This window comes from Haemaphysalis longicornis, unplaced genomic scaffold, assembly GCF_048455015.1.
Source record: "Haemaphysalis longicornis isolate Haplotype H1 unplaced genomic scaffold, Haemaphysalis longicornis Haplotype H1 scaffold_4, whole genome shotgun sequence".
Taxonomy (NCBI): Eukaryota; Metazoa; Arthropoda; class Arachnida; order Ixodida; family Ixodidae; genus Haemaphysalis; species Haemaphysalis longicornis.
In genome coordinates this window covers 5,066,326-5,093,552 of record NW_027526361.1, presented here as the reverse complement: position 1 = coordinate 5,093,552, position 27,227 = coordinate 5,066,326, and the positions used below count along the sequence as shown (strand labels likewise).

Sequence of the window (27,227 nt, the reverse complement as noted above, 5' to 3'; positions counted from 1 at the left end):
GAGAAACTGTGGGACACAAACAAAGTGTTTTACTTTATCCCACATACCTATCGTACTAGGGAAACTGATATCAATGCATTTCAAGTCAGGTTAAGCCTCACTCACCCACTGGACATATTTACAAAGCAAGGCTAAGGCTCATTTGTCTTCACTGCATGCCACAAATAAACAATGACAGAGCTGGGGCAGTCAACAGAAGGGACGTTGTATATGTTGTATTCAATGGCGGGGCACACATGCTGGCAACAGAGCGTGTCACCATAGCAACGGGGACGTGCAGGCTCCGGCATGGCAGAGCACACGAGACCGCCCCAGTGAGCTCAAAAGCATTACCTCAACGTTAACTACTGTATTGCACAGCGTCCTACAGCCCACCGTGCTGCTACGCTGCCATCGTATCTCAATCGGTGTGCGTGTGAACATTCACAATTTCTTCGGAAGCATTATTATTTGGCTTTTGTACTGAATGACTCTGACGTCTGCAAGGTGCAGGCGCACATGTGTGGATCTCCGTGTTGGCAGGCAACTGCGCTGCAGCGTAGCCATTTCTTGCTTCATGCCGCTTCCTTTCGCGACCACTGCTCCATTCTCCAGTGGTGATGCGAAGTTCTCTAGGGCAAGTAGAGCATCAGCACATAATGTCACTGCTATTATTCATGTCTGTTGACGCTATGGCCAAAAGTGTGGTGGTAATGGTGCAGACGACAGACACTAGAGCGTGTTTTTCCCCCTCCAAGATGCGGATGCATGCGCAGGCACGGTAGGCACAATCCTGGCTGTTTTCAGTGTTGCCAAGAGAAAAAAATTGGCCACTAAACTTTAGTGTGAGTACCATCTATAAAAGCTGGCATGCAAGGCTACAAGGTGCAGGGTGTGTTTGGGTCCAGCGCAGAAGTCGTAGCAGTCAAATGACACAATAGGAGGCCACCATAAAACATTCTACGTTGTAGAGAACCCACACCCACACAGACCCACCCAGTAATGAGAAATACTCTGACGAAGCGAAGAAGGGATATTCAGGCATCATAACAATGTAAAACGCACCCAATCACGCTCAAGCAGGAACTTTCACCACTGTGCGCTTGTTTTCTAAATTGCCTTAACCAACTAAACTTTGGGAAGTTTTTCTACATTCAGAAATTGCACATTTACTGCTTGCTTCTGTGTTTTCCTTTAAAGGGGCCATGAAGACAAAATAAAAGTTTGGTTCTTTAAAAGACTGCTTTGTCCCGATAACAATGATGCCAACTTTATTGCAAACTTGGCAAAAATAATGCAGATATGAAGGGAAACACAAACCAGTGGCAACTCCCCAGCCACTTGCTGGCAATTTCTTTGATTTCACAGAATCTTGTTTGTGCGATTGGCAGCCGCCGGCTTAAAGGGACCCTGCAACAGTCTTTGTGCAGTGCAAGTAAACCTGCGCACCGTTTAGATTACACTGCCAGGAATACCTGAGCGTAATATTACACGTGCCCGTCAAGCGGTAAGCGAGAAATCGCCGTGAAAGGCTGGGAAAAACCAACCATGCTCTCTTCAGTTCTCCTCATTACGCACCTCTGGCATGGCCTAAACGACATCATTTTGGCCATGGCTGTCCTATTGGCTATCGCTGGTCCACTTCGTGGCTTATTCGCATTTCCTGTGACGATCCGCCGTCGTCGGCGCTGTGTACCAGCCTCTTCTACGTCTGAACCTGCACGCATACTTCTGGTGTTTATTTTGTTTTGAGTGTGTGCGGAGTTTGAGTGACGAACTCAATGCGTTCCTTTCAATGAGACTGCTCGACAACAAACGCTTACTGCTTCAAAAATGCCCTACCAGCCTGAGCACTTGCGTGCGAGCACGTAGCCATGCCTGCCTTTTTGTGGCACCAAACCAGAAATAGGCCCCTCCACGTTGCGGAGAAAAGGACAAAACTCTCCGGCCTGTGACATATCGAAGGCCACCAAACAGAACGCTGCGAGCCACCCCCTCTCCGGGAGAAAGCGTGCAGCTTTCGCCGTGTTGTCCGCGGTCGAGTTGAGAGGGAACAATTATGCGAGATTTCTCATCATGCGTAGCTTAGGTGATAGTGAACGGATTTTCATAAATCTTGTGGGAGGAGATTGCTGGGACAATAGACTTTACCCCGAAATACATTCCGAGTAGTCGATGGTAAGTGTTGCAGGGTCCCTTTAAGCCCTTGCCAAGAAACATGACTGGGCGATTGTAGTGGGGCATTCAGCTCTGTTTGATCATACCACTCGAATGCTAACATCCAGTTAACACACTGACAACTATGTTTTAGTGCTGGCCCCCATCACGTGACTCCTGCCCATCACACATCACCGCAGTGCGAAATTTGAAAGATTTTCAATATTTCCTGCATTTTCTCGGTTAAACAATGTCTTTCGTGGCTGGAATGGAGCTGAATGAGTTACCAAGGGCTAGTTCTTTCACACTCAGCAAGTTGTGTTTTATCTTCATGGCCCCTTCAATAAAAAATAAGATTGAGAAACAGACTTGTAACTTCTAATCTCAGGTGTCGCATCACTATTGGAAGCTTTCTGCACTGGTTCCAACTTTTTCAAACAGTGCTGGCTCATTGAACTGAACTTTTATCAATGAAGCAACTACATGTAAATATTTCTTTTTGGGCTTCGGAGTGCGTTGTTATTGCTCAAAATGCTAAGGGCACAGTAGTGGCTGAGTTTGCGGCCAACTTTGTCGGCAGCGATGCGAGTGAGGCAGACCTGTGCAGCTTGCGGCGCTTCTCCTGCTCGGGCACGAAAGTGGCGCTATTCATGGACATGAGCGTGTTGGCCAGTGCAATCACCGACAGCAGGTGGTTGGTGGTGACAGCCGTGGACAGCTCCCAGTGGCCCCGCGACGAGAAGCGCCGTGCCCGCTCCTCCTCCTCGATCTGCTCCTTGGGCACCGGGATGGTCACCTTGCGCGCCTCCCCCTTGCTGCTGCTGCAACAGTGACAACGGGCACCCTTGCAGTCGCACTGGCCACAACCACTGTCTGCAGGAGAGGGGGGTTGGGGGAAGCAAAGGCCCTGCAACTTGACAACTACAGTGGAGAAGGTATCAACGGGGGAGATGCCGTCGTGTGGCACTGAGTGTTACCCCCAGCAGTAAACACATTCCGATGCTGGCCCACCGAGGCCTGTCCAGGAAACCCCACCTGAGGGCGGGCGCCTCCTTGGCGGGCAGGATGCGGTAGGTGTGGGTGGGCAGCAGCAGGCTCATGTGGCTGCCCCGCGAGAGCAGGCCGAAGCAGATGGGCCGCATGGGGCACAGCAGGCCCAGCTTGCCCTCACACACCTGCACGCACAGGCGGGGGAGGGCACCGTGACCAGAGCCGCTCAAGGCTCAGTGTGGCCCCGCTCAGCCTTGCCTTGTCCAGGTCGTTGTCCAGCCCCCAGGCGTGCAGCAGGGAGAGCAGCAGCTGCGCAATCTCCATGGTCAGGTTGGTCTCGGCCAGGCTCAGGTGCTTCAGCTTGGAGCCCACCGCCAGCGCGGCCGCGTTCTTCGCCTCCCCCGGCTGAGGGGAAGAGAGAGCACCCAACAATGGCCACACCACTTGGCAGCGGCACCAACGAGGAGACATTCGGGACCCATGCTTAACCACTGTACTCCAGCAGTGTTGCGCTGCTGCAAGCCACAACTGTTGACTTGTTCATTAGCGCCTCGTGATCAGCGCCTGGCTGCCCCTGGCCACCTTGTCGTATTGCGTTCCAAGAGAAGCAAGAGTTGGGCCACACCGGCAATCTTGTTTTGACAGGGCAAGGGTGTTGCTGTTCAGTGGGGAATTCTCTCGACTTATTAAATTCATGTTTGTAGCAACGAGAACACTGTAGATAAATTCATGCAAAGAAAACACCATGGCATCTGCCTGATAACCGTCTGTGCCAATCTGCTGACTGCTTCTCTGACATTTGCATTTTCTTATTAACTGCAGAGCAAAAGTTCACTCCCATAAACTTTAATCCTTCAAACACCATGTCGCCCTTGGCTACATGACAACACTGTACTTTTCTTTTTTCTGCAGGCACCACATGGGTGCGCGGATAACATGTGGGGGCAGGTTATGTGCATGCACAAGGTTACTGCACACTGTTTGTGCCAATAAAAAGCACTGCAAAGCTTGGTTGCTCTCACTTAGCATCTGGTACTTCTGGAGTATACACAAGCGACTGCCTCCAGCGCAGCCGAAAAAGAACAATTCGGACTGCACACAAAAGAAAAGGAAGCAGTACAGTGCATAGTGCAGGAGCATAGTGAAGCATGCAAGGCATAGCCTACCCTTCTGGCCAAAGGTCTGTGCGCGAAAGCCTAAAACAGAAGCGCAAAAGTGAGGCACAGGATTGAAGGGGCACATGCAAAGCAAAATGAGGCAGAAAATCTGCATTCGCATACCTCTAACTCACAGCATGCAAATAGAAATACAGGTGGCAAAATTCAGGCTCAACACATGCAAATGAAAACAATGCTCACAAAATGCACACCAGGGCATGTCAAGATTAATGGTGCCTAAAAGCATGCTCTCAGTACAGCCAACACGTAAAAGAGAGAGAAGAGAGAGAGAGAGAGAGAGAGAGAGATGAGAGAGAGAGAGAGAGAGAGATGAGAGAGAGAGAGAGAGAGAGAGAGGAGAGAGAGAGAGGAGAGGAGAGAGAGAGAGAGAGAGGAGAGAGAGAGAGAGAGAGAGAGAGAGAGAGAGAGAGAGAGAGAGAGAGAGAGAGAGGAATACAGCAAGTGTACAGCTGTCGTAATAAAACAGATGTTTTTCATGAAACAAATTATGTACAACAGCTGTGAAGGCTTCTCAAGCCTATAGAGAAAAGTGCTCAGCATGTGCTTTTAATTAACGTCATCAATAAAAAGCAAACAAACAAAAAACGCGAACAGGGTAGTCATGCACAAGAACTAGTTCAGCCTTCAAAGCAAGTATGAAATGAACAATTTGCTTCGAGTAAGTTCGAAGCAAATAATTTAAATAATTGCAGAAAAGTTACTAACAACAGTCACAAACAGACCAACAATAACTATTCTGGTAATCAACAATTTTATTCTTTCCTTCTTCTGTACACTGAATGCAGACCCTTCTCAAACAGAACAATTCAACTAAGAGCTGCTGCTTATGGAATGCCTGCCGCCATATAGCCAGACACTTTGAAATTTCAAATACTGATAGTCTGATCAAAGTAATGTCAAATGATGTACCATTTTGTCAAATATTAGCGTACAGCTGGGGCCGAATTCTCTAAAACGACGGGACGTCGCTTTGAAACGACGGGGTAGCGCCATGCAAATGCATGTGTTCAGGGGTTGGGCCGTCGCTTTGGGGGTGTTTTGCGGAGGGACTGCGAAGGGCTTCTTCGCAAAGGGCTTCTTTGCGAAGGGCTTCTTCGCAAACACCTCAAAGCGACGCCCCAACATGCTGTTGTGACTTCCTCTTTGTCCTCCCTTGCAGCAGACGACGGTAATCATCACCACTTCACTATGCTTGTCACGAGCTGCCGCATGCTAATGTGGCTGCATCGGCTCGCGCCACTTCTTACAGATGCCATTAAATCCTCATCCTCTTCACACTTGTCGCTCCCCTCCCTGAGCATCGCGCCGCAGCTGGAAGAACCCAGAGGGTCCAACACACATGCATTTGCATGGCGCTACCCGTCGTTTTAGAGAATTCGGCCCCTGGAGTGTGCAAAAATGCTCTCATGGGAGTTTCTCTTTTGTACCAGGATCTGCACCAGGCTTCGATGTGCCATAGTGGAAGGCTCCGGATTAATATAGACAACTTGGGGATGTTCAACACGTGCCAAAATCTCGACCCATAGATGGTTTTGTTTCTTGCCTCTTTATCACTGCCTTAGTGCTGGGTTAATGGGAGCTTTGTGCGTATGAAGCCATGCCTGAGCTATGAGGCATGCCGTGGTGAAGGACTACGTTGGTTTCGTGTAAATGCAAACTCCTTGGCTCAACACTGAACCTGTGACCTCTACACAGCAGCTCGCCAGCTCAGCACTTACTGCACTGCAGTGCGCTACCGCAGAATGTTGGCCTGACCGGACAAGCAGAACTGAGGATGACCCGAAGTTGGGCTGTTCCGTCCGCCTCGACATCCAACATTCTGAGGTGTGCACAGTGCACAACACAGCTCAGAGTCAACTCCTCTGGCAATTACAATGTTTCATGCCAAAATCAGTGCGAGCCATAAGAGAAATACAAGATTCCCAACACCAAGGCGAAAGTTTCATGCTTGAAAGAAAAGGAGAAAAGCAAGAATTAGATACCTTTGCTCCTGAAATATCTGCCTGTGATGTTTTGATGCCCACACTTTCTGCCTTGGCTTGGATTCTGGATGCTGCAGTTTCCGCAGTGTCTTTAACTTTAGCGATGAAGCCTGTGAGGACAAAAGGAAATAGAACTGTGCAGCACCTGTGTGTCTTTTCACCACCCCTCCACCCCTCCCCACTCCCATCATTTTGAGTTACTTTATAACGAGGCTGCGGAAAGTTGCTAGGACTGTCTTCTTCCTTTGTACTGCCTCTCTCATGGGAAGGGGAAACAGTGATGAGGCATTATGGGCGTGCACATCTTCATTTCTATCACCCAGTGATTAGAGAATACTGCTAATGCCAACCTCAGCTTGCGATCTATGCTAATACTGGAGATCAGGTTTTAATTCCACAATCCAGTGTGGCTGAATAGCCCCTCAAAATTGGAAACTCTTCATTCCGTACTAAAAGGATGCAGTGGAAGGAACGATGAACAGCGCATTTAAATGTCCACTGCCTCTGCACCACTCCTACTGAACAACTCAATTACATGCCAGCCACGAGTAGTTGTTCCACCGTCAATCTTCCAGACGGTAAATCAGGCAGATTACCACAGCTTCCTCATCGCAGAGTTAACTTCCCCAGCAGCTGTGAGCTTATTTCATTGATGACCCCAAAGAGGATGTAAATGTGCAGCACATTTAGTGCATACAGGCTTTTTGTTTGCGGTCCTCGTTAAAAATTCAGTCACAGGGGTCAGGAACACAACTTGCAACTTCACGCATGGCAGGATCATGTGAGACGAAGATTTTGGACAATGACACCTGCCAGTCGTAGGAATGCTAAAATAATTTAGAGGAGGCCTCAACAACCACAGGTGAAGTGCATTTGGCGTATGTCACAGAATGCTGACAAGCACGATGTTTGAGTGGTACCTGTATGCTGCTCGCAAAACAGGCCGACAATGCAAAGCCCACACTTGCGGCAAACAGGTCGCTTTGAAAGCTGATAACTGACAAAACAATGAGCAACTTTTTGTTCTAGTTATTTTATCATAACAATCACGGTTATAATCATCATTACCATTTCCTCCCAGCTCCTACCTGAGAGCTTCTTGTGTGTTTCTGGAGAGGAGGACAGGGTCAGGTACTTCTGGTACTCCTGCTGGTTGATGAGCCCCTGAGATTCCAGGGTGCCGGGCGACATCCCGGAATACTCCTCCGACAGCAGTTGCACTGTGCACGGCAATTCACCACAGCAGTGTCAGTCAGGGGCAGTCAGCAATGCATCCCACCAAAAAAGGAAGCGGGGGAGGGGGGGGGGAATTGTGCAAGCATGAAAGCAGGAGGTGGATATTTCCACTAGCCCTGTTCCTGGTCTTTGACTACGGTGCGTTCATTAATGCACAATAGTCAAGAAAAGAACAGAAATAAATCAGGCATGACAAACGGCGGTCATTTCATAGCCAATTATCAGGGCTTTTTAGGGGCGAAGCTCCTTAGGGCGTGGGTCTGTCCATCCTCGACGTATGTATGTAGCCACCTCTAGTTTAGTTCTTGGATTGTTTACTAGATGGCGTGGCTACCTCTAGTTTAGTTCTTGGATTGTTTACTAGATGGCGGTACTTGTATATGATGAAAAGATGCGCTTGGATTGTTTACTAGATGGCGTGGCTACCTCTAGTTTAGTTCTTGGATTGTTTACTAGATGGCGGGGAGCGATGTAATAAAATCCGTTCGCTGTTGGCGCGCGCTCGGAGTCGCCTGACGGATAAGGCTGCAGATGTGCGAGCCCGCGAGGCAGAAGCGCTCCGTGAAGCTGCGTGACGCCGCCGCCAAGATCCTGCCGTACGAGAGCGGGAGGCTGAAGCGTGTCGTCTGGCTGCGCGACGACGCCACCAAGATCCCAGCGTTCGAGAACGAGAGGCCCAAGCGTCACGGCAACGGCGCGAGGACCCTGCCGTACGCGAAGCGGCACGGCTGCGGCGCGAAGAGGATCTCCAAAACGTCAGAGAACGGGAAGCGGCGAGAAAGCGCGCGTATCGGCAGGCAGACCCCGATGCAGTGAGAACTCGTGAGGCGTCTGCAAAACGCATCAGGCGAGCTCAGCCCCAAGGTGCCGACGCGCGGTTTAAGCGAGACTTTCTAGACGTTACGTTCGGACACAGATGTAGTGGGCGAACTTTCACTGAAGAGTCACGGTTTTACCGATGATTTCCCCTCAGGAGCTTCGCCCACTCATTATCATTCACCCCGTGGATATGCTGTGAATTTTTTACCCTTCAAGACAATACAGCAGCGTCATTCTTACTAACAGTTATGCACTTACGCTTACATAAATGCCTCTACATTCTCCGTATAAAGTAATGCATTAAGGTAGCCTTCAAATATCAACACCAAACTTGAGTTCCCCTTTTCACTTCAAGCCTATCAGGCATGGATGAAATGAGGTGAGTACAATACCTGTACTTCTACCACAATAGTGATGCACTTTAGCTAACATTTCCCAACTGCCTGAATCAGCTGCCAAACAATTTCTCCAACAATGCAGTAAACTTCAGGCAATTCACTAAGTGATTTTCCTTGCCACGGGGCATTTGAGCTGCAACAGGTTGAAAGCCATTCGCTACAGTTGCAGTAAAACACTACCCAAGCAAAAAAAAAAAAAAAAAAACAGTAATAAAGCAGTCACTGACCAAAAAACGGTAAAAGATGTTTTACCTTTTACCCGTTCTTTTAACCTTACCCACATGGGTTCTTTGTCCACAATGAACCTAAAACGTGTACGTGTTCCAAATTGTCTTTTACTGTCTTTCACTTGGTCAGTGACTGCTTTACTGGTTCTTGAAATATGCCTAACCAGACAAACTTTTGCAGAACCCTTGACTACTGCACGGGTACTCTACTGTGCGTCCTTGTACATTTTCGCCAAGAAGAAAGAAATAAAGACAGAAATAAAGCAGGAAATAAAGAAAAAAAAAGAGGGGGGAAACAGAGAACTGTGATGACGGGAGGAGGGAGGAGGAAGGAGCCGCACCTTTGAACTCGGCCAGCAGCTCTGACATGTCCCGAGAGGTGAGCCTGGGTGTGCGAGCGTGCGAAGCGTCGCTGCGCTGTTTGAGCTTTAGAATGAGCAGGCGGCCTTCATGCAGGAGGAAGAGCACGTGCAGCACCGTGCAATGCAGCGCAGAGGAGGAGGAGGAGCAACACATGAGGTGACAAACTCAGGAGCACAACAAGGGCTGGGCAGCACACAGGGCGGGCAGAACACTAAGCACACACAGGGGTGATTTCAGATCATCATCATCATCATCATCATCATCATCATCATCATCACCACCACCACCACCACCACCACCACCCTATCCATGCCCATCGCAGGGCAAAGGCCTCTCCCATTAATCTCCAATTATCCCGGTCCTGTGCTAACTGCGACCAGTTTATCCCCGCAAACTTCTTGATCTCATCTGCCCATCTAACTTTCTGCCGCCTCCTGGAACGCTTGCCTTCTCTAGGGATCCACTCTGTTACCCTCAATGACCAACGGTTATCTTGTCGTCGCATTACATGCCCTGCCCACGTCCATTTCTTCTTCTTAATTTCCACCAGTATGTCCTTAACACGCGTTTGTCCCCTGACCCACTCCGCTCTCTTCTTGTCCCTTAATGTTACACCTATTATCCTCCGCTCCATTGCTCGTTGAGTCGTTCTCAATTTAAGTTGAACCCTCTTAGTGAGCCTCCAAGGTTCTGCCCCGTAGGTGAGTACCGGTGAGATGCAGCTGTCATACACTTTCTTCTTCAGGGACAATGGTAGGCTGCCATTCATTATCTGAGAATGTCTGCCGTATGCACGCCACCCCATTCTTATCCTTCTAATTATCTCTGCCTCGTGGTTGGGATCTGGGGTCACAACTTGGCCTAAGTAGATATATTCTTTTACCACTTCCACTACCACCTCCCTCCCCCCCATCCCAAACCACTGTGCTGTACCGAGGTTATTCATCATTACTTTAGTTTTCTGCATATTATTTTCAGGCCCACGGTTCTACTCTGTTTGTCCAGTGCGGAAAGCATGCTTTGCAATTTGTCCCCCGAGTTACTTAGCAAGGCAACGTCATCAGCAAATCTGAGGTTACTGAGGTATTCTCCATTAACCCTTACTCCCACCTGTTCCCAATCCACGTTCTGAATACTTCTTGTACACATGCTGTGAATAACATTGGAGAGATTGTGTCTCCTTGTCTGACGCCCTTCCTTATAGGTATTTTACTGCTCGCCTTATGGAGGATGATGGTAGCTGTGGACCCATTGTAGACATCCTCTAGTATTCTTACATAATGTTCATCTACCCCCTGGTTCCGTAATGCCTGAATGACTGCTGAGGTTTCGACCGAGTCAGATGCTTTCTCATAATCCATGAAGGCTATATATATATAGGTTCAGTATACTCAGCGCATTTGATTTCAGATATCGAACTATCGAACAAAGGGTGGCTGGTCGACCTCTTCAATTTGCTTGAAATTTTTGCATCTCTTTCCCTGGTTATTCCAATGTCGAGATTCATAAATATTTTCCCCACGAAAAATTTGATTGATTTGACTGATTGATTGTAGGGTTTAACATGCCGATGCAACGCAGGTGATGAGGCACGCTGTAGTGTAGGGCTTCGGATTAATTTTGACCTTCTGGGGATCTTTAACGTGCGCCGAAATCTTGTACACACGGGCGTTTTTGCTTTTCCCACGAAAATTGTTTAACTCTTTCGTTAGGGTGAAAAAAACAGCCGATTTTGAGTGCTTCCACAAAACTATTGCTTTCTCTTGAGCTAGTGGACACATTTAGCATTGCTATGCATAGAATTGTAGCTTATAGATTGCTCTTACAAACACATAACAGCAGTTTTGTGAAAGGTACAATTACTTACAGTTTATTAGTCAAATAATAAAAAAAAAATGCACAAAAAAGTATACACACAACGTATATAGGCGATTGTAATGAGCCTAAAAATTATTTCAGGAATTCTAAGATATACAAATTGTTCCTACATTTCTTGGCTATGATTCAATATATATATAAACGCTGTACACCAAGTTTTGTATTTTTGTGGGCCCGTCAACCTAGTGGAACTGACGGCTGTGCCCCTCCTCGAAGCCACTCGAGTGTAAGTCGGTCATGCATTCAAGCACACTTTTTTGTGTTCTGACACAAAATCCTTTAGTGGCAAAAAAACCAGAAAAAAAAAAAATGGGCCCATCTCCCCGCGAGGGGGACTCGAGTAAATGCGTCGCATAGGGGGTGGGTGTATTGCGTTAACGTTTAGTGTTTGGGGGGTTGGTGCTATCACGTGTACACCATGCAGCTATCACACCGCTAGCACGCCGCTGAGTCGCCAACGCACGCCGCTGACGACGTAGTTTGAATGAGTCAAGGATATAAGGCGCGTTCGTAGCCTTTCATTCTGTGACGGTTTTGTGGCGCAGTGGGAAGATTGATTGATTGATTGTGGGGTTTAACGCGCCGACGCAACGCAGGCGATGAGGCGCGCCGTAGTGGAGGGCTCCGGATTAATTTTGACCACCTGGGGATCTTTATCGTGCGCCGAAATCTCGTACACACGGGCGTTTTTGCTTTTCGCCTCCATCAGAAAAGCGGCCGCCGCGGCCGGGAATCGAACCCGCGACCTCGTGCTCAGCAGCGCAACGCCTTAGCCACTGAGCCACCGCGGCGGGTGCAGTGGGAAGAGCACCATGTACCTCGCGTTCCGTTCCGCCCACAGGTAGTGAATGCGTTGTATCAGCAGCTTCTTGACGTAGTTTGAATGAGTCAAGGATATAAGGCGCGTTCATAGCCTTTCATTCTGTGTCGGCTTTGTGGCGCAGTGGGTAGAGCACCATGTACCTTGCGTTCCGCCCGCAGGGTCGTGGGATCGAAACCAGGCGCCGGTAACTGTTATTTCTTTTTATAGTGTAGGGGGAGGCTGGCTGCTGCGGACGCCGACGCCCGGGTGACATCGTGAGTTATACAAATGCTCTGCATTTTAAAAAAAAAATCAGCGCTCTTGAGAAGTGTCGCGCATCGCTCCGCAGCGGTAATCTGGCACGAGTGCCAGGCTATCATGAAGGTGATAACGCGATATGACGCGGGGCATTTGGAAGAATATCCCCACCGTACGTTGTCCAGACCCTACACATCAATGTGTAAAGCCGCAGTCGTCAGATAGGAAGCCCGTTTTGTTTATAAATACAGCCCAAATACAGCGGACGCCGTTTTCACACAACTCGCCACTATCGCGGTTCAAATTTCCGTCTTGGCGCGGTCTCTGCACGCGAAATATCAACAAAACATAACAAAATCGAAAAATGAGTTGTCAATAAATACGCCAGATGGCGCTAGTTGTCCGCCAGGGGCCATTTTTAGCTTTCGCGGGACATCTGAAATCATCGGAACTCCGTGTCCGATGGCCTATGGCGCCGTAAGGAAAGAGTTAACTGTAACAAATTTTGGAACGTGACAATGTGGACCTCCGCCACTACATGCCCGTGTGCCTCGGACAATTTCAGCGACATCTAGCTATGAAAATATTTATGAGAGGGCAATTTGTAAATTTTGTGCTCAATTTATGCCTAGTGTAAATTTCTCTAGAAAAGTTTTACTGCTGTCAAAAATACACATTTTTCACAATAAAACATCAAATTCAGCTCAGAGCGCAAGTGTGTTTGAAATTCAAGCCTAAATATTACAAAAAGTACTTAAATTACAACATTCAAATTTTACTTTGGCGCGAGGGATAAGCCCTATCTGCCCGCCTATCCACGACTTACTGGAGTGATTGCAACTTCCCTCAGATATGTATGAATTATGTTTCTCCTGTATAAAAGTCAAATGATCCCTTTACGGATACAATAGGTGAGAATTTAGCAGAAAAAATGGCATTTCTAATGTCTACGTTGGCACCATGATGAACGCACACCGAATTTAAAGTCGTAGAACACGATAAAAAAAAAACACCAATAGTATAAAAAATTTTGTTAAACTATTTGTAGGGAAACATTTCAAAACCACGGCCTAGAAAAAATGCTGACATGCGCAAAACATTTTGTCAGAACGTACACAAAGGCAATAAAACTGCCTAAAATCGTAAAATGACTTTGCAAACAGGCACTGCTTGATATGTTCAGCCGATTTCAGGGATTATTACTGTCAGAGTGAAAACCTGCCGATTGAAAATCATTTTCTGATTCACCATTCGTGCCCTGATAACAAAAACAACGCCGCCTGTATTAACATTGCCTGACGCTTCGCGCGCTTTCCAATGGGAAGGGTAGGGACGCTTAGTTCAGGCACTGATCCGCTATGTGGCGCGTGCCGGCGGACATCTCGCCTTACGTCACTGCTCGCGAGTCGCGAACGCTGCACCCACTTCTACGACGTGTGTCTGTCAGCTTGCCTGTTGGGCTTCAAGGGCCGTTTCGCTTACATCTTAGCCGCGACGGGGCGCTAGTTCTGTGGCGCACTGGGGGATCTCGTTCAATGTGTCGCTCGCTTCATACTTGCTGCATTTTTCCAAAGATAAAGACGGAGGCGGGCTGAAATAGTGTAAGAACATACTGATTGTCGGGTAGACATATAGCTAACAGAAAAACGATATTTTCGGATGGGGCAGCCATTATTTTACTGATATTTTTCTTTCTGGAGTATTTAGAGAAGAAAAAATTGCGCGCACGTTTTTTGTTCAGGCGCTCACTTCTACGATTACTTTCCAATAATATCATGTGCTTGTAAACTTCAGAAAATTATAGGAAACAAAAGGATAAGCAGCTGCGATCCCGCCACGCTGTCCGGGCGCTTCTACAGTACAGTCCTCAATTTTAGAAGTGCGTACTGATGCGGAGTGCAAACAGCGGGGTCAAAAAAATACCTAAATGCGGAGGGGATAAAGGTGGGATGCCCCACTCAGAAAATTTCAGGGCCTGTGATCCGCGTAGATAAGCGCGAAAGCCGGCATCAGCCTGCAGCAGCGCAAGGGATTTTGCTTCGTGACAAAGGAAGTTTTATCAGTGACAGACCAAGACAGACAGGCATGGTGAAAAACAAGAAGGCGTAGGAGCGCCGCCTTGGGAACGCCAAACAAACTTTCCACTATTTTGCATAGTTTCCGAGAAGCGGCGCTGACTGGCGGACACGAAAGCACGCTGGAAGGCTACGGAGTGGGGAAGGGTAGGAGAGAGCAACAGGAGAGTGGCTGTTTGGCCATTTTTCGCTCACGCGTTAGGCAATGTTTATACAGGCGGCGTTGACAAAAACCAAGCAGCATGCCTTCTTCTTTGGTAACAGGTACGTGCGATGACCACACCCCTTTTCGACACCCAGGTGATAGAAACGCATGTCAAAACTCGCGTTTTTGTTGCAACAATGAAAGCACAACTGATTTCAAAAGGGCATTTTCTGAGCTAAGGCTAAACAGTTTCCCTTGTTTCAGAAACGGCTGGAATGCCATGAAAAGGGTCCCCCAAGGTATCCTTCAAATTGAACAATACTGAATAGGCACAGTGACGAAAGAGTTGAACACTTTTTGCAATATTTAGGCTCAAAGCTCAAACAAAAATGTGCTCTGAGCCAAATTTGACATTTTATCGTGAAAAATATATATTTTTGACGGAACCCAAACTTTTAAAATTTACGCCAGTATAAAATTTACAGGTATAATTGAGTATAAAATTTACGAATCGCACTCAACAAATATTTGCGTAGCTACATAGACGTCGCTAAAGTTGGCCGAGGCACACGGGCATGGAGTGCCGGGGGTCCACCTTGTCACGTTCCAAAATGTTTTACAGTTCATATTTTTCCCGGGGGAAATCTCGACATTGGAATAATCAGGTAATCATGTTAAAAATTGTCAAGCAAACTGAGGAGGCCGACCTTCCACACTTTGTTCAATCTGATCTGAGATCACCCACAGGCTCTACGAAAGAAACGTGACCAGGACAAGAAAAACACCGAAGCTACACTTGGGCTATGAGGTATGCTGTAGTGGAGAGCTGCAGATTAATTTAGACTACACCTGGGGACCTCTTTGTGTACACCAAAACCTCAACCCACGGGACCTCAAGAAACTGATGACTAGCACAGGCCCCACTTCCTCCCAAGAGTTCCGGCTCAATAAACTCCCCACAAAAGAACAGCTTTGGTAAAACATTCCTCCCATTACTGGTTCTGCGTCACAAGTAGGGCAAATCAAAGACAATAAGCGCCTACTCCACGCAAGATACTAACGAGATAAGCTGGCAACAAAGGAAAATGAAATGCAAAGCAGAGTGTACAGTGTGAAGCTGGTGAGCCCTAGTTCCAGCTACACAGTGACCCTAGCCTGCAAACACAGGAGACGTTATTTGACATGGGCGAGTTGTTTGGCTGCGGCAAGCCAGAGAGGAAAAAGAGCGAGGGGTGGGGGGGATGGGAGGCCACGCCCTCTGCCGCAGGCTGTGCCTACCGATGAGCGCCTCGATGTCGAAGAACAGCACGTGGCTGTCCTGGTCCACTGGGTTGGTCCGGAGCCCCTGGATCATGAGTGGGTGCGCCCGCGCCCTGGCATGGGCGCTGTCGCCGACCTCCTGGCCCATGCCATGCTGCACAGCCGGGGGAGGGGGCAGAGAAGGCCGGTACAACGGCAGCAATGGCACACTTCTTGCACATGGTATCCGTATAAAAGTTTAGCGGCCGGTTTCTTCTCTTAAAAACACTGAAAACTGCCATGACAGTGCCCACTGTGTCTGTGCATGCGTCCACATCTTGCAGAAAAAAAACAAAAAAAACAAAAAAGAGGCCCTGGTGTCTGTCGTCTGCGCCATTACCACCAGACTCTCGGACATGGCGTCAAAGTCAACAGACATGAATCAACGCCGCCTGTACAATCCTTGCCTGACGCGTGAGCGAAAAATGGCCAAACAGCCACTCTCCTGTTGCTCTCTCTTTCCCGCTCCGTAGCCTTCCAGCATGCTTTCATGTCCGCCAGCCAGTGCTGCTTCTTGGAAACTATGCAAAATAGTTGACAGTTTGTCAACTGTTCCCCAGGCGGCGCTCCGACGCCTTCGAGGCTAAGGGACCTTATTCGAGGCAAGTTGACAGGCACACGCTGTAGAAGCAGTGGGTGCGGTGTTTGCGACTCGCGAGCAGTGACGTAAGGCGGGACGGCCGCCAGCATGCGCCACACACCGGATGAGTGCCTGAACCAAGCGTCCCTACCGCTCCCATTGGAAAGCGGGCGACGCGTTACGCAATGTTTATACAGGTGCGGTTACATGAATAGTAGTAGCGACATTGTGTGCTGATGCTCTACTTGCCCTAGAGAACTCCACACCACCACTGGAGAATGGAGCAGCGGTCGCAAAAGGAATCGGCACAACGCACGAAATGCCTATGCTGCAGCACAGTTGCCTGCCAACACGGAGATCCACACATTTGTGCCCGCACCTTGCACACGGCGGAGTCATTCAGTACGAAAGCCAAATAATATTGCTTCCGAAGAAATTGTGTGCACACCGATTGAGATATGATGGCAGCGTAGCAGCGTGCGCATTTTTACCTGGCAGACTAGCGACATATATCAGCAAGTGACCGAAAGAGAGCGCACTCGCCGACAGATGAGCAATCTGAGGCCGATACCAAAACACGGAAGCTGGCAATCAGCTGACCTGTGCCGATGACTTTGCTCGTGTCTCATGACAGGTAAGCTGTAGGACGCTGCGCGAAACAGTAGTTATGTCGAGGTAATGCATTTGAGCTCACTGGGATGCCTCATGCGTGTGCAGCCATGCGCGAGCCAGCGCGTCCCCGCTGCTAAGGCGATGTACTTCGTTGCCAGCATGCATGCCCCACCAATGAATACAACCTATAACTTGCAAGGCATTGCCAACACTCCCTAGTTTTGAACACCACGGCAGCAGCAGTGTGAAAGCTTGAGATGTGGCATAAGGCACATGCACATACACCCGCTATTGCATATGCATGCCAACAAGTGCACACTAGTTTACAGTTGAGTCCACTTATAACAATACCATTTATAACAATATATGGGATATAATGATGAACAACTATGGCACCATCCACTTTTTTATGTGTTTAATGTTAAAATAAACCCCTTATTACAATGCTCTAGTTTCGGGATATCGGGTATATTGACTGAATCCAGTAACAGCATGCACCAAAAATGCGAGCTGCCACCAGCTCTCCGCGCCGACCGCGCAGACGGCATGCACTGCGAAGCGCCTAGCATCCCGTCCACCCCTCAGAAAATGAGTCGACTGCGCTACTTACGAGGAAGTTAGGGGAGGAGGGGAGCAGTTTTCCTTCCGTACCTCTTTCCGGCACCACCACTTTGGCCTTGTCCCCGCACCCACTCTCTCGCTTGCCTACTCGCTTGCACGTTCACTTGTGCCACGTGCGCACCCCTTTGAATTTGACTGGGTGCCTCTTCAGCTACCTCCGTTTTTTTTGCGGAAGGGGCATCAGGGCCCACATTTTGGAAACATCCGAGTGCCTACTGAAGAGGCGACTGTTGTGCGGATACGTGCTGCGGATCGCAGTGATAGTGACGACTCTGATGATGCGGCTGCGCAGCCTAATCGCGTAGCGTCTTCGCAGGAGGCCAAACGCGTGATACAGTCCCTCAGGGACTTTGTTTCTGCCAAGGACCTTTCACTCAATTAGGTGAAGCACCTATCGATGCTCTTGAAAAAAATGTGCAAAAGCTTCGCGTGCAACAAACAAAGCTGACCGACTATGGCATCTTTTCTGCAAATAAGTAGCAGTACGACCTTGCTTGCATACAAATAAAATGTTTTGTCTTTCTATTTTGCGACCACTTATAACGATTATCGGTTATAACGATGGTGTTGTGACTTCCTTTCCTTCAACCCCGTAGTAGATAACGCTGTTCATCATCACTCCATTCTGCTCTTTACGAGCTGTCGCGTGCTCTCGTGGCTGCGCCGGCTCGCGCCCGCTGTCTCGAACGTGCCACTAAAGCGTCATCAGAACAAGGCGTGCTGTTCCACTGTCTGAACACTGTACCGCCGCTGGCAGGCCCAGAGGTCCAACAGATGGGATTTCCTTGGCACTTTGATATTGTCACAAAAAAAGCTGAACCCAAGGAGTGGCTGTACAGTTATAAGGTTACGACAAGAAAGAAACTAGTTTAACAGGCACACTTGTCGGCCAAACTTCAATGCACACGAACGTCCTATGCTGGCACTGCCTTCCCCAGGGCCTGCATTATTGCAGGTTTCTGATGGTGTCTTCTTAAGGTGTCCAATTGGTGGAAACAGTGAATACTAGATGGGGCTCAACGCAACTGGCTGGTGTTTTCTGGCAGCAAACTGTGGCTCTGGCTCATCCGAAGCCCCAAGCTGCACCCGGGATATGTACAAACTTGGCCCCCACTCCCAGGCAATGTCTGCACAGCTGCATAAGCCACCAGCAACAAGGGCCCTCAACGCAGCAGTTATGCATTAAAACATTCACATACATGTAGATATTACTGTGGCTACGTGTAGAGCTCTGAAAACACATTAGTAGACGCACTTATGACTAAGACATGAAAGGCTAGCGAAGCTGTGCGCTCTTCGATTATGTACAGTTAAACCTTGCTATACTGAGACAGGCTATAACAGAATAATAGACATAACAAGCAAATCGCAATTCCCCTTAAAAGTCCTCATCGAAACCAATTTATTTAAAACCTCGCTTTCACGAGGCAAAATCTCCCTGTGACAGGCTGTAACAAACAAATTTTGTTAGAAAATAATTGAGCCAATATTGCAACAGTACACAAAGCGGATCTGAGACGGTGTGCAATGCGACAACTGTACTTAGCAGTTCAAAACTCCCGCCCCGCATGCTCCAGCAACGCGTGCAAAACTGGATGGTGCACCATGCATCTACTGTGCCAGCGGAGCCATTCCCACCTTCCTCTTGCTGCACACAGCGCGCAGCCAATGCACACGACATGCACGGTCGTGGTGCACGGCATGCTCGCCTGCAACTGTGGTCACTTGCCGACGTGCGCCGCGGCAGCCGCACTGTTGAAATTGTGTGTGGGCTTTTTTTGGAGTGCCTTATCTTTTATCGTGCTGTGCTCATGACTCCAGCAGCACGAATGTGCCGGGTGGGAAGCGAAAGACTATGATGCTAGACCAGAAGGTGGCTATAAGAAAAGCCGTCACATTGGGCACCTAGCTTAGCGAGCCATCATTTGCAACCAAATGTTTTCGGATCCCTGGCGAACGTCCATAGAAGCCCGTGTATTTCATATCTCGCGGCAACGAAATGTTTTTGGAAAGCGATCCGCGTTAACGAAATTCGCTATAACTCCGGTTGGCATTTTATCTACCCATTAGAGGCTAACACTATCCCAAAAGTGCTCAAATGCATTTTTTGGGGACTCAAAGTGCGTAAGCTTCTGCCACAACGCGCTTGCATGGCCACTGCCATGTTTACATAAAAGACCGTGCAACAGGCGGCTGTAGAGGCAGCCTAGCAGCGACACCACCAGGGGGCAACACATGGTGACTCATGGCTAGATCGCTCATGGCACGTCTTTGGCTTGGGCTACGTTAGCCGGCTACCGCTGAACAGCGCACGCGTGCATGCCAAAAATGCGAGCTGTCGATAGGCTCACTGCGCCGCCGGCATGCACAGCGAGACGCGATGCGCTGGCATCCCTTCCAGTCCCCAGAAAACGAGTCGACTCGGCCGCTTACAAGGAAGCGAAGAGAGGAGAACAGCAGTTTTCCTCCCGACCCCCCTCCCAGAGCCACCGCTCTGGCATTGTTGCTGCGCCTGCTCGCGAGACCGCGGCGCCGTTCGCTTGCGCGTTCACTTGTGGTGTCACGTGTGCACTGCTTTTTAAATTTGACTGGGTGCCTCTTCAACTGCCTACGCTTTTTCGCGGAAAGGACGTTGAGTTAATGTTCTGAAAACGTCCAACTGCCTCAGTGAAGAGGCGACCGTTGTGCGGATACGTGCTGCGGGCAGAGGTGATAGTGACAACTCTGACGTGGTTGCACAGCCCACTCGGGTAGCATCTTTGCAGGAGGCCCAACACACGACACTGTCCCTCGGGGACTTATGCAGCCCACAACCTGCTTTTAACAATTATCGGTTATAACGATGGGATTTCCTAGACTAGCCGAGATCCAATTTTGCCAGCTATTTGTTTTTGGCAAGTACCGTATTTACACGATGGTAGGTCGACCCCTTTTTTCAAGTTTGACAATCCAGTGTTGGGGGGTCGACTTAGAATCGAAATCTAACTTTGAGCCGCTTGTAACGGCAAAGGCAAATGAGAAATCAGGGGTGCTACGAGCTGGGAAAAGCGTAACACCCTCTATGATTACGCCCGAAGCGTAGCGTTTACCATAGCATACATTCTAGCATCAATAAAGCTGATGCCGACTTTGAAAGTTGTGTTCCCGATCTGTGCACGTTGTCCACCGTACCCATAGCGGCTAACCTTTCACCAGCGTATTTGGAAGTGTACTGAACGTGATATGATTGTGCCTATGTCAGCGCCGTGCATTGATTCAAGGGATTTAGTAATACTCATTTTGTTTATTAGAGACAAACAAAACACTACGTGAATGCTAGTAACGTACTCACGAATCAAAGGAAATCGCTAGCGGCTGCTAGTGTCAGCGGCCATGTTGCTTATTTTGATATCGCACGGCAGTGACGCTGCCGGTAGCTTCGATAAGTGTTATCTCGCAGCGAATGTGTTCTCATGATTGGGAATAAAGTTTCCCGCTCAACCCACAGCACATGGTTATTCTGTGTGCTTATACAAAAGGTGTTCTTTTTTACCATCTACTGTGCGCACCACGAGTGTACGGCTCTTGAGGGAGCATCGATCATTGATGGAAGAGCTGCCGTATGGGGGGTATTGGTAGTTGATGGAACAGCTCCTCCTTGTGATATGTGTTCTGCTCAATCGTCCTGTCTGTCATGAGTGCCCTGGGCCTTCACCCCTGGAAAATCTTTTCAAAAGATTTTCCGGAGGTGATGCCGGGGCTTGAAGAACATCTCGGCGCTCGTTCCCAGCAGCATTAAAATGGGCTGCTTCCTATGCTCGCATTTTTTTATCAGATGCAATTTTGGGGGGGGGGGTCGACTTACAATCATGTAAATATGGTTCAGTGCACAATATTTGCAGCAAATGTCCGCCACGGCTATAATGAAATATAGGTTACAACAAGCAAATCGCGGCACGCCTTCAATTTCATTATAACGTGGTTTAACTGTAGTTGATCAGGTGATGGGAACAATTAGAGTCCTCTGCCAGTTTGTCTTTCCTCGGAAGCAGGTCCACAAACACTGCTGCTTCACCGCCCAGCACTGACATTACAGGCAGAGATATTGCCAGTAGCAGATGTGATGTCATACGTAGCATCACGTCCAACCACAGCACTGTGGAAGATGCTACTTGCGGTTGGCAACGTCAGTCCCCGTCTCGGCGTCACGTCTGCCGTGAAAAATCTGCTTCGGCTTCTCTGCCCGTCATGGACGCTTATGGAGCAGCGCTGGAAGGATACCGAGCTCCCCTCCTCCCCGGCTCGGTGCTGGAGGAGAGAGAGAGAGCCACCCACCTGGTGCGGCCCGCCTCCTGCGCTGCCCGGGGCGGCGTGGTTCCCGTGGTGGTGTCCCCCTCCCCCTGGGTGGTGGTGCTGCTGCTGCAGGTGGTGGAGCCCCCGCTGGGCGGCGTGGCGGATGGCGGCCATGTTGCGGTGCCGCAGGCCCCGGAACAGGTGCACCGCAGGGTTCGTCATGCGCTCCCCGGGGTGGCCCGTGTGCTCGTCGCAGGCGCTCAGCACCTCCTCTGCCGACAGGCCCTGCAGCACGCGGTCAAGGTGCCCTGCAACCAAAGGGAGGAGGCACACACATCACACGCTTTTGTTGCTAGCCAAAAAGGCCTCAAACAAGACCGGTTGGCAGGGAATCGGGCCAGGCCCGGTCTCACCGGTCTCCATCTGCCAGACGTAGACGGAGCCGTCGGAGCAGCCGACCACCATGAAGTCGTCGAAGGGCCGCCACTTGACCACGGCGACGGGGAAGAGGTGCCGCGAGGCCAGCATGACGCACTTGCGCTCCTTGAGGCTCACCAGGGCCACCGAGTGGTCGCTGGCCACCGTGCAGATGCTGTTTAGCACGCGGCTGGTGCAGTTGCTGGGCGGCACGAGCAGCTGGCTCACCTCCCCGGCGTGCACGCAGAAGCGGTGCAGCAGGGTGCCCGCGTACAGGTCCCACAGGCACACCGAGAAGTCCACCCCGCCGGACACCAGGTGGGCGATCTCGTAGCGCGAGTGCACGTGGTGCGGGTACAGCAGGCACGTCACGCGCCCCGCATGGCCATGAAGCAGCTGGTGCTGCGGGTGGTCTGCGGGGCACAACGAGGAAAGAAGAGGGGGCTCTTGCTTGCCTCTCAGAGCAGAGCTCCACAGCAGAGTAAGCCCATCCAAGGAAGCCTGATCATTAGGACCCACGTTTCACTGCAAATTTTGATTCACTGCAGTGAAAAAGATATGTTGAGGCTGAGCGGCTCACCACTGCTGTCCTCATTTGGCTGTTGGCTTTAGATTCACTAGGAAAATAACGTGGCTTTAGGTCAAACAGCGCCTACTTGTAGAAAATGACACGCGACACATGATACGCAATATATGACACAAAATCGCACTCCTCAGTGACCACAGAACTGAACTGAACTGAAACTCGATTCTATTGAAATCTGCCTAACAGAAACTAAGTGCATTTGGTTCAACAGCTTCCGTTAATCCTAATTTGCCTGAAACACCTGTTCAAGTAATTCTTGCTAAAGTGGAGTTCTAACGTTGCACTTCTATCATGTAATCCATGCTTCCACCATGTGGGAAGCATTATGTGGAAGAGGCGAATGCCTCAATGTCTGCTTCATGGAGCACCAACAAAACCTGTTCGTGATTTCAGCTGCACCCCCGTTTTGAAAGAGGCGCCATTGTGGATAGGCACGACGAGCAAGTGGTTTGCGAAATTTCAGAAGCAGCAGAAACTCGGGCTTTGGCAGGTGTGTATTAGCAGGAACACATGCCTTCGCCATCCAAAAAAAGAGGTGCAGTCCTTGACTTTAAGCTGCACTTTGCACCGTTGTGTTTTCTTTTGCCTATTGTCCTGCATTTTCAGGAGTGCATTGGTATTTTTCTAGCTGGTTCACAGCATTCCTTGTTTACCTCTCACTGGAAAATTTTTCTGCACAATTTTTCAGCGCATTAATCCCACAGTATTTCAGTCCTTCTCTTTCCTTCTCTTTCCATAAATGCGGGCCATAAAAAGCAGTGAATTTGGGAAAATAAACCAACTGCCAGTCAGCAATGCGTCTGCATCCTCTTGATCACGTTGCATCCATTAACCCTTTCTGCTCCATTGACGGGCCCTGCCAGAAAACACAACATGGCTGTAGCGGTCCACCGATGGGCTCCGCCTGACTTTGGGGTTCAAGGTTAAATTTCACGGTTTTTCTCACTGCGACGAGTTCGCAGTCTTTGTACACATGATGTGCCATCTCTTGAGGGATAAGTGAACTTTTTTGAAGTTTACTTACGAGGATGCAGTACCAGGGGCGTAGCCAGGAATTTTTTTTTGGGGGGGGGGGGGGCGCGGTCGACCAAAAGGTGGGAGGGGGAAATATGTAGGCAAGGCTTTTTGCGCATTTTTTATGCTGCGATTTGTGTATGCTGAACGCTAACAGTAAAGCATACCTTAAGGAGGTTTGATGATTATGATGATGATGATGACCTAAATTCCTGTTCGCCAGTCTATGGGTAGACAACGGGTGATTCGTTCATCCGTATAGAGCAGGCGGTTATGGGGGCACGCGCTCGTCAGCGTGATCATGAGTGTGCTCGCGAGTGGCAGGCGATCCCCGAAGTTCGTCAGGCGGAAGTGGAGGCCAACACTGGCCGTTTACTATCAAGATTCGAGTGTTTTAGATTTTCGTTTAGGAAAGGGACTAAATAAGTTTTTTTATCAACTATGCAGCACAGTCGCGCAGATTTGAAGGCTATCGCGCCAGCATCGAGTGGCCAAGCGTAGCAAGATTGCGAAATGTTGATTTTCATGGTTCTGAAACAAAAACCATGAAAATCAACATTTCGCATTCTTCTCGCCCTTTTTGGCTGTTCCGTGCTGCAACAATGGCCCGCACGACTGACTTGCCCCCTTTGGGTTTCAAGCTTTACATTCGTTGTTATCAATCACTGACTTGGTTGTCTTTTATCTACGCCGACGATAACGAAACTGGCATGGAAGATTTGCTAAAGCTGGCGTTCTGTCTGCTTCATTTGAAAGAGTAGCTTTCCCGCAATAACCTTCGAATCGCAGTTGACTGTACGTGCGGCGCATTCATATATTATGGCGGTGAACCTAGAAAACGTGCGTCTTCGTCCTTAAAAAGGGTCCATGAAGAGAAAATACAACTTTGTTTAACTTTAAACAGATAGGCTTCAGTACCTCACTCAGCTCCATTCTGGCCACGAAAGACGTTTTTTTAACCGATAAAGACGCAAGAAATACTTAAGAACTTTCAAACTTCGCGCCACAGTGACGTGTTATCGTCGCGAGTGACGTCATATGGGCCAGCACTAAGAACATAATTTTCAGGGGGTTAGGTGCACGTTAGCATTCAAGTGATTCGATCAAACGGAACTAGCGGCCCCACTACTATCGTCCAGTCATGTGTCCTGGTGATTGATTAGTTCGGCCACCGTCAATGGCCCAAACAAGATTCTGTGACGTCATAGAAAAGGTGAGGCAAACTGGCTAGCGAGTCGCCACAGCTCCACACGTTTTCTTTATTATCTCCGTTATTTTTTCGAAGTTTGCGATGAAATCGGTCTCATTTTTATAGGGACGAAGCAGCCTTTCTAATGAACCAAACTTGTATTTTGTCTTCATGGGCCTTTTTGTTATTTTTTGTGCTATTAACGCGAAATTTAAACTTACGCTTAGCGGAACACTTTATTGTGCTGCTGTTGAATGTTGAGCTTGTTGCACGTTTCTTAAATTTCATTCTATTTGTAGTCATTAGATCGAACAGACATGGCTTCAGTAAAATTCCGGTTGCAAATACAGAATGCTGATTCTAACCAAGAAGGAAGTCAAGGAAACAATGGAATAGTGTCAAAAAGACAAAGCTCTGCAATAAAGAGAATTGAACAGTTTTGTTGATGTGGAGGAAACACAAGATGGGCACAGCAATGCTTTTCATACAGCAGAAATTATGGAACTGCAATGGTCAATGAAATGTGATGTCGGTAGAAAAACAAACATATCAAGGATTGATAGTTTACTGAACAAAATACAGTGACATGCTCCGTCTTGTTATTACACTTTGTACCAGTGTAAACACAAGGAATGACACGCTAAAGTCCAGACCACATGTATGCCTATATGAGGCTTTTCCTGCGGTTCCGCCATTTCCTGGCCGTGCTGTTCCGCCAGCGAAACAGCGGGACTGCCTCAATTGGCTCGCGGCAGGTTCCCGGCACAGCTCGGTGTCGTCGTCGTCGTCGTCGTCATCGTCATCATCACCACCACCACCACCACCAGCCTATCTACGCCCACTGCAGGGCAAAGGCCTCTCCTATTATTCTCCAATTACCCCGGTGTATCCAGCGCGAAATTCAGCCGGGCTGTTTATGTTGACATGTACGGCATCTGGAGCGGGCACAGGGATCAGATGTTGACGTAGCCCTTGTTTTCAGCTTTATATGAACATAAATGTCCTTAAAACTGCAGGTTCCGCGCCTGCAGGCGACTTCAGGCGGTTCTTCAGACATTTCAGGGGGGGGGGGGGGGGGGGAGGCACGGGCCCGGTGTGCCCCCCCCCTGGCTACGCCCCTGTGCAGTACAATGTTCAGCATAGGCCTTCTGGATCCCGGAGAATTTTCATGTGCACACCGCTCGCATGGCCGCTTTCTTGCCGCGCGCGTTCTACGGTGGTGCACTTAGAGCAATGATGACTTCAGTGAGGTAGAGAATTCCATCAGCTGTCGGTAGAGATAGAAGAACAAGAGGAAGTGGGAGGGAAACTGTTTTTCTGCAAACCCTGCAGTTTTTTAACAACAGTGGCCTGCACGCAGGACATAGCTTCGAGTGGTTTCACACGCTGCTGAAATATTGGTAAAGTAGTTGCAAGCAGAATGCAAGAGAAAAAATAAATATACCGTGAGGTTTGCTTGCACAGTTTGCCTTTTTTTTTCGCAGTGCCAGAAATTAGCAAAATAGTTTTGGACCAAAACGGCCGGACCGTGAGTAAAAGTATTGGACTGGAAAGAGGGTTAAGCTTCCATTTCAGCGGCAGACACCGCTGTCAGGCGCCTCCTCACCGTCGTGGTGGTGCTTCCCGTAGAGCAGCTGCAGCATGACGGCCTGGGTGGCCGAGACGACCACAATGCTGCCGTCCTCTCGTCCCACCACCAGGCGCCCTTGCAGGGGCAGGTACACGCTGGCTGTCAGCTTCAGCTCCTGCTGCTCCCCGGGAAGCTCCTGCACCCCCACCGTGTTGGGACACCAGGGAGGGGAGTCGGTGCGACATGTGCTCCAACTAGTATGGCGCTTAGCACGCCAAGGCTACGCCTGCTCCCAATTATTTTGCACCCCTTTCAGGTGTTCAGTGTGTGTCCAAACCTCGACACACAGCAGTTTTCGCTCTTCGCCCCAATCTGACAAGTGGCCACCACGGCTGCGATCGAACCCGCATCCTTGGGCCTCAGCCCCTGACCCACCCTGGAGGGTTTCCGCTCTCCTTTTCCAACTGCACAGTACCAGTAGAAACAATCATAGCCTGTCGCCCTGAAGGTGGTTTGTGCACAGACTTTTAAAATGCGATTGCTCCAACTGCTGTTCTTCCATTGTGTGTGAGGTTCGAAT

The 27,227-nt window shown here is 49.2% G+C and overlaps 1 protein-coding gene across 6 annotated transcripts in view; it reads right to left on the bottom strand.

Moving 5' to 3' along the window:
* The window catches only part of Rbcn-3b (WD repeat-containing protein Rbcn-3B), a 94,322-nt gene that overhangs the window by 44,641 nt on the left and 22,454 nt on the right, over positions 1-27,227 (bottom strand). For 3 of the 6 annotated variants that reach the window (XM_077705721.1, XM_077705725.1, XM_077705722.1), the window contains 10 exons: positions 26,684-26,843; positions 22,285-22,701; positions 21,914-22,179; positions 15,766-15,901; positions 9,308-9,412; positions 7,375-7,506; positions 6,287-6,396; positions 3,385-3,531; positions 3,172-3,311; positions 2,736-2,957 (listed from right to left, as the gene is read on the bottom strand). In XM_077705721.1, the coding sequence (XP_077561847.1) occupies positions 2,736-2,957; positions 3,172-3,311; positions 3,385-3,531; positions 6,287-6,396; positions 7,375-7,506; positions 9,308-9,412; positions 15,766-15,901; positions 21,914-22,179; positions 22,285-22,701; positions 26,684-26,843 (1,835 nt within the window). The remainder of the gene's footprint in view (positions 1-2,735; positions 2,958-3,171; positions 3,312-3,384; positions 3,532-6,286; positions 6,397-7,374; positions 7,507-9,307; positions 9,413-15,765; positions 15,902-21,913; positions 22,180-22,284; positions 22,702-26,683; positions 26,844-27,227) is intronic. The other 3 variants (XM_077705726.1, XM_077705727.1, XM_077705724.1) reach the window with 2 other exon arrangements.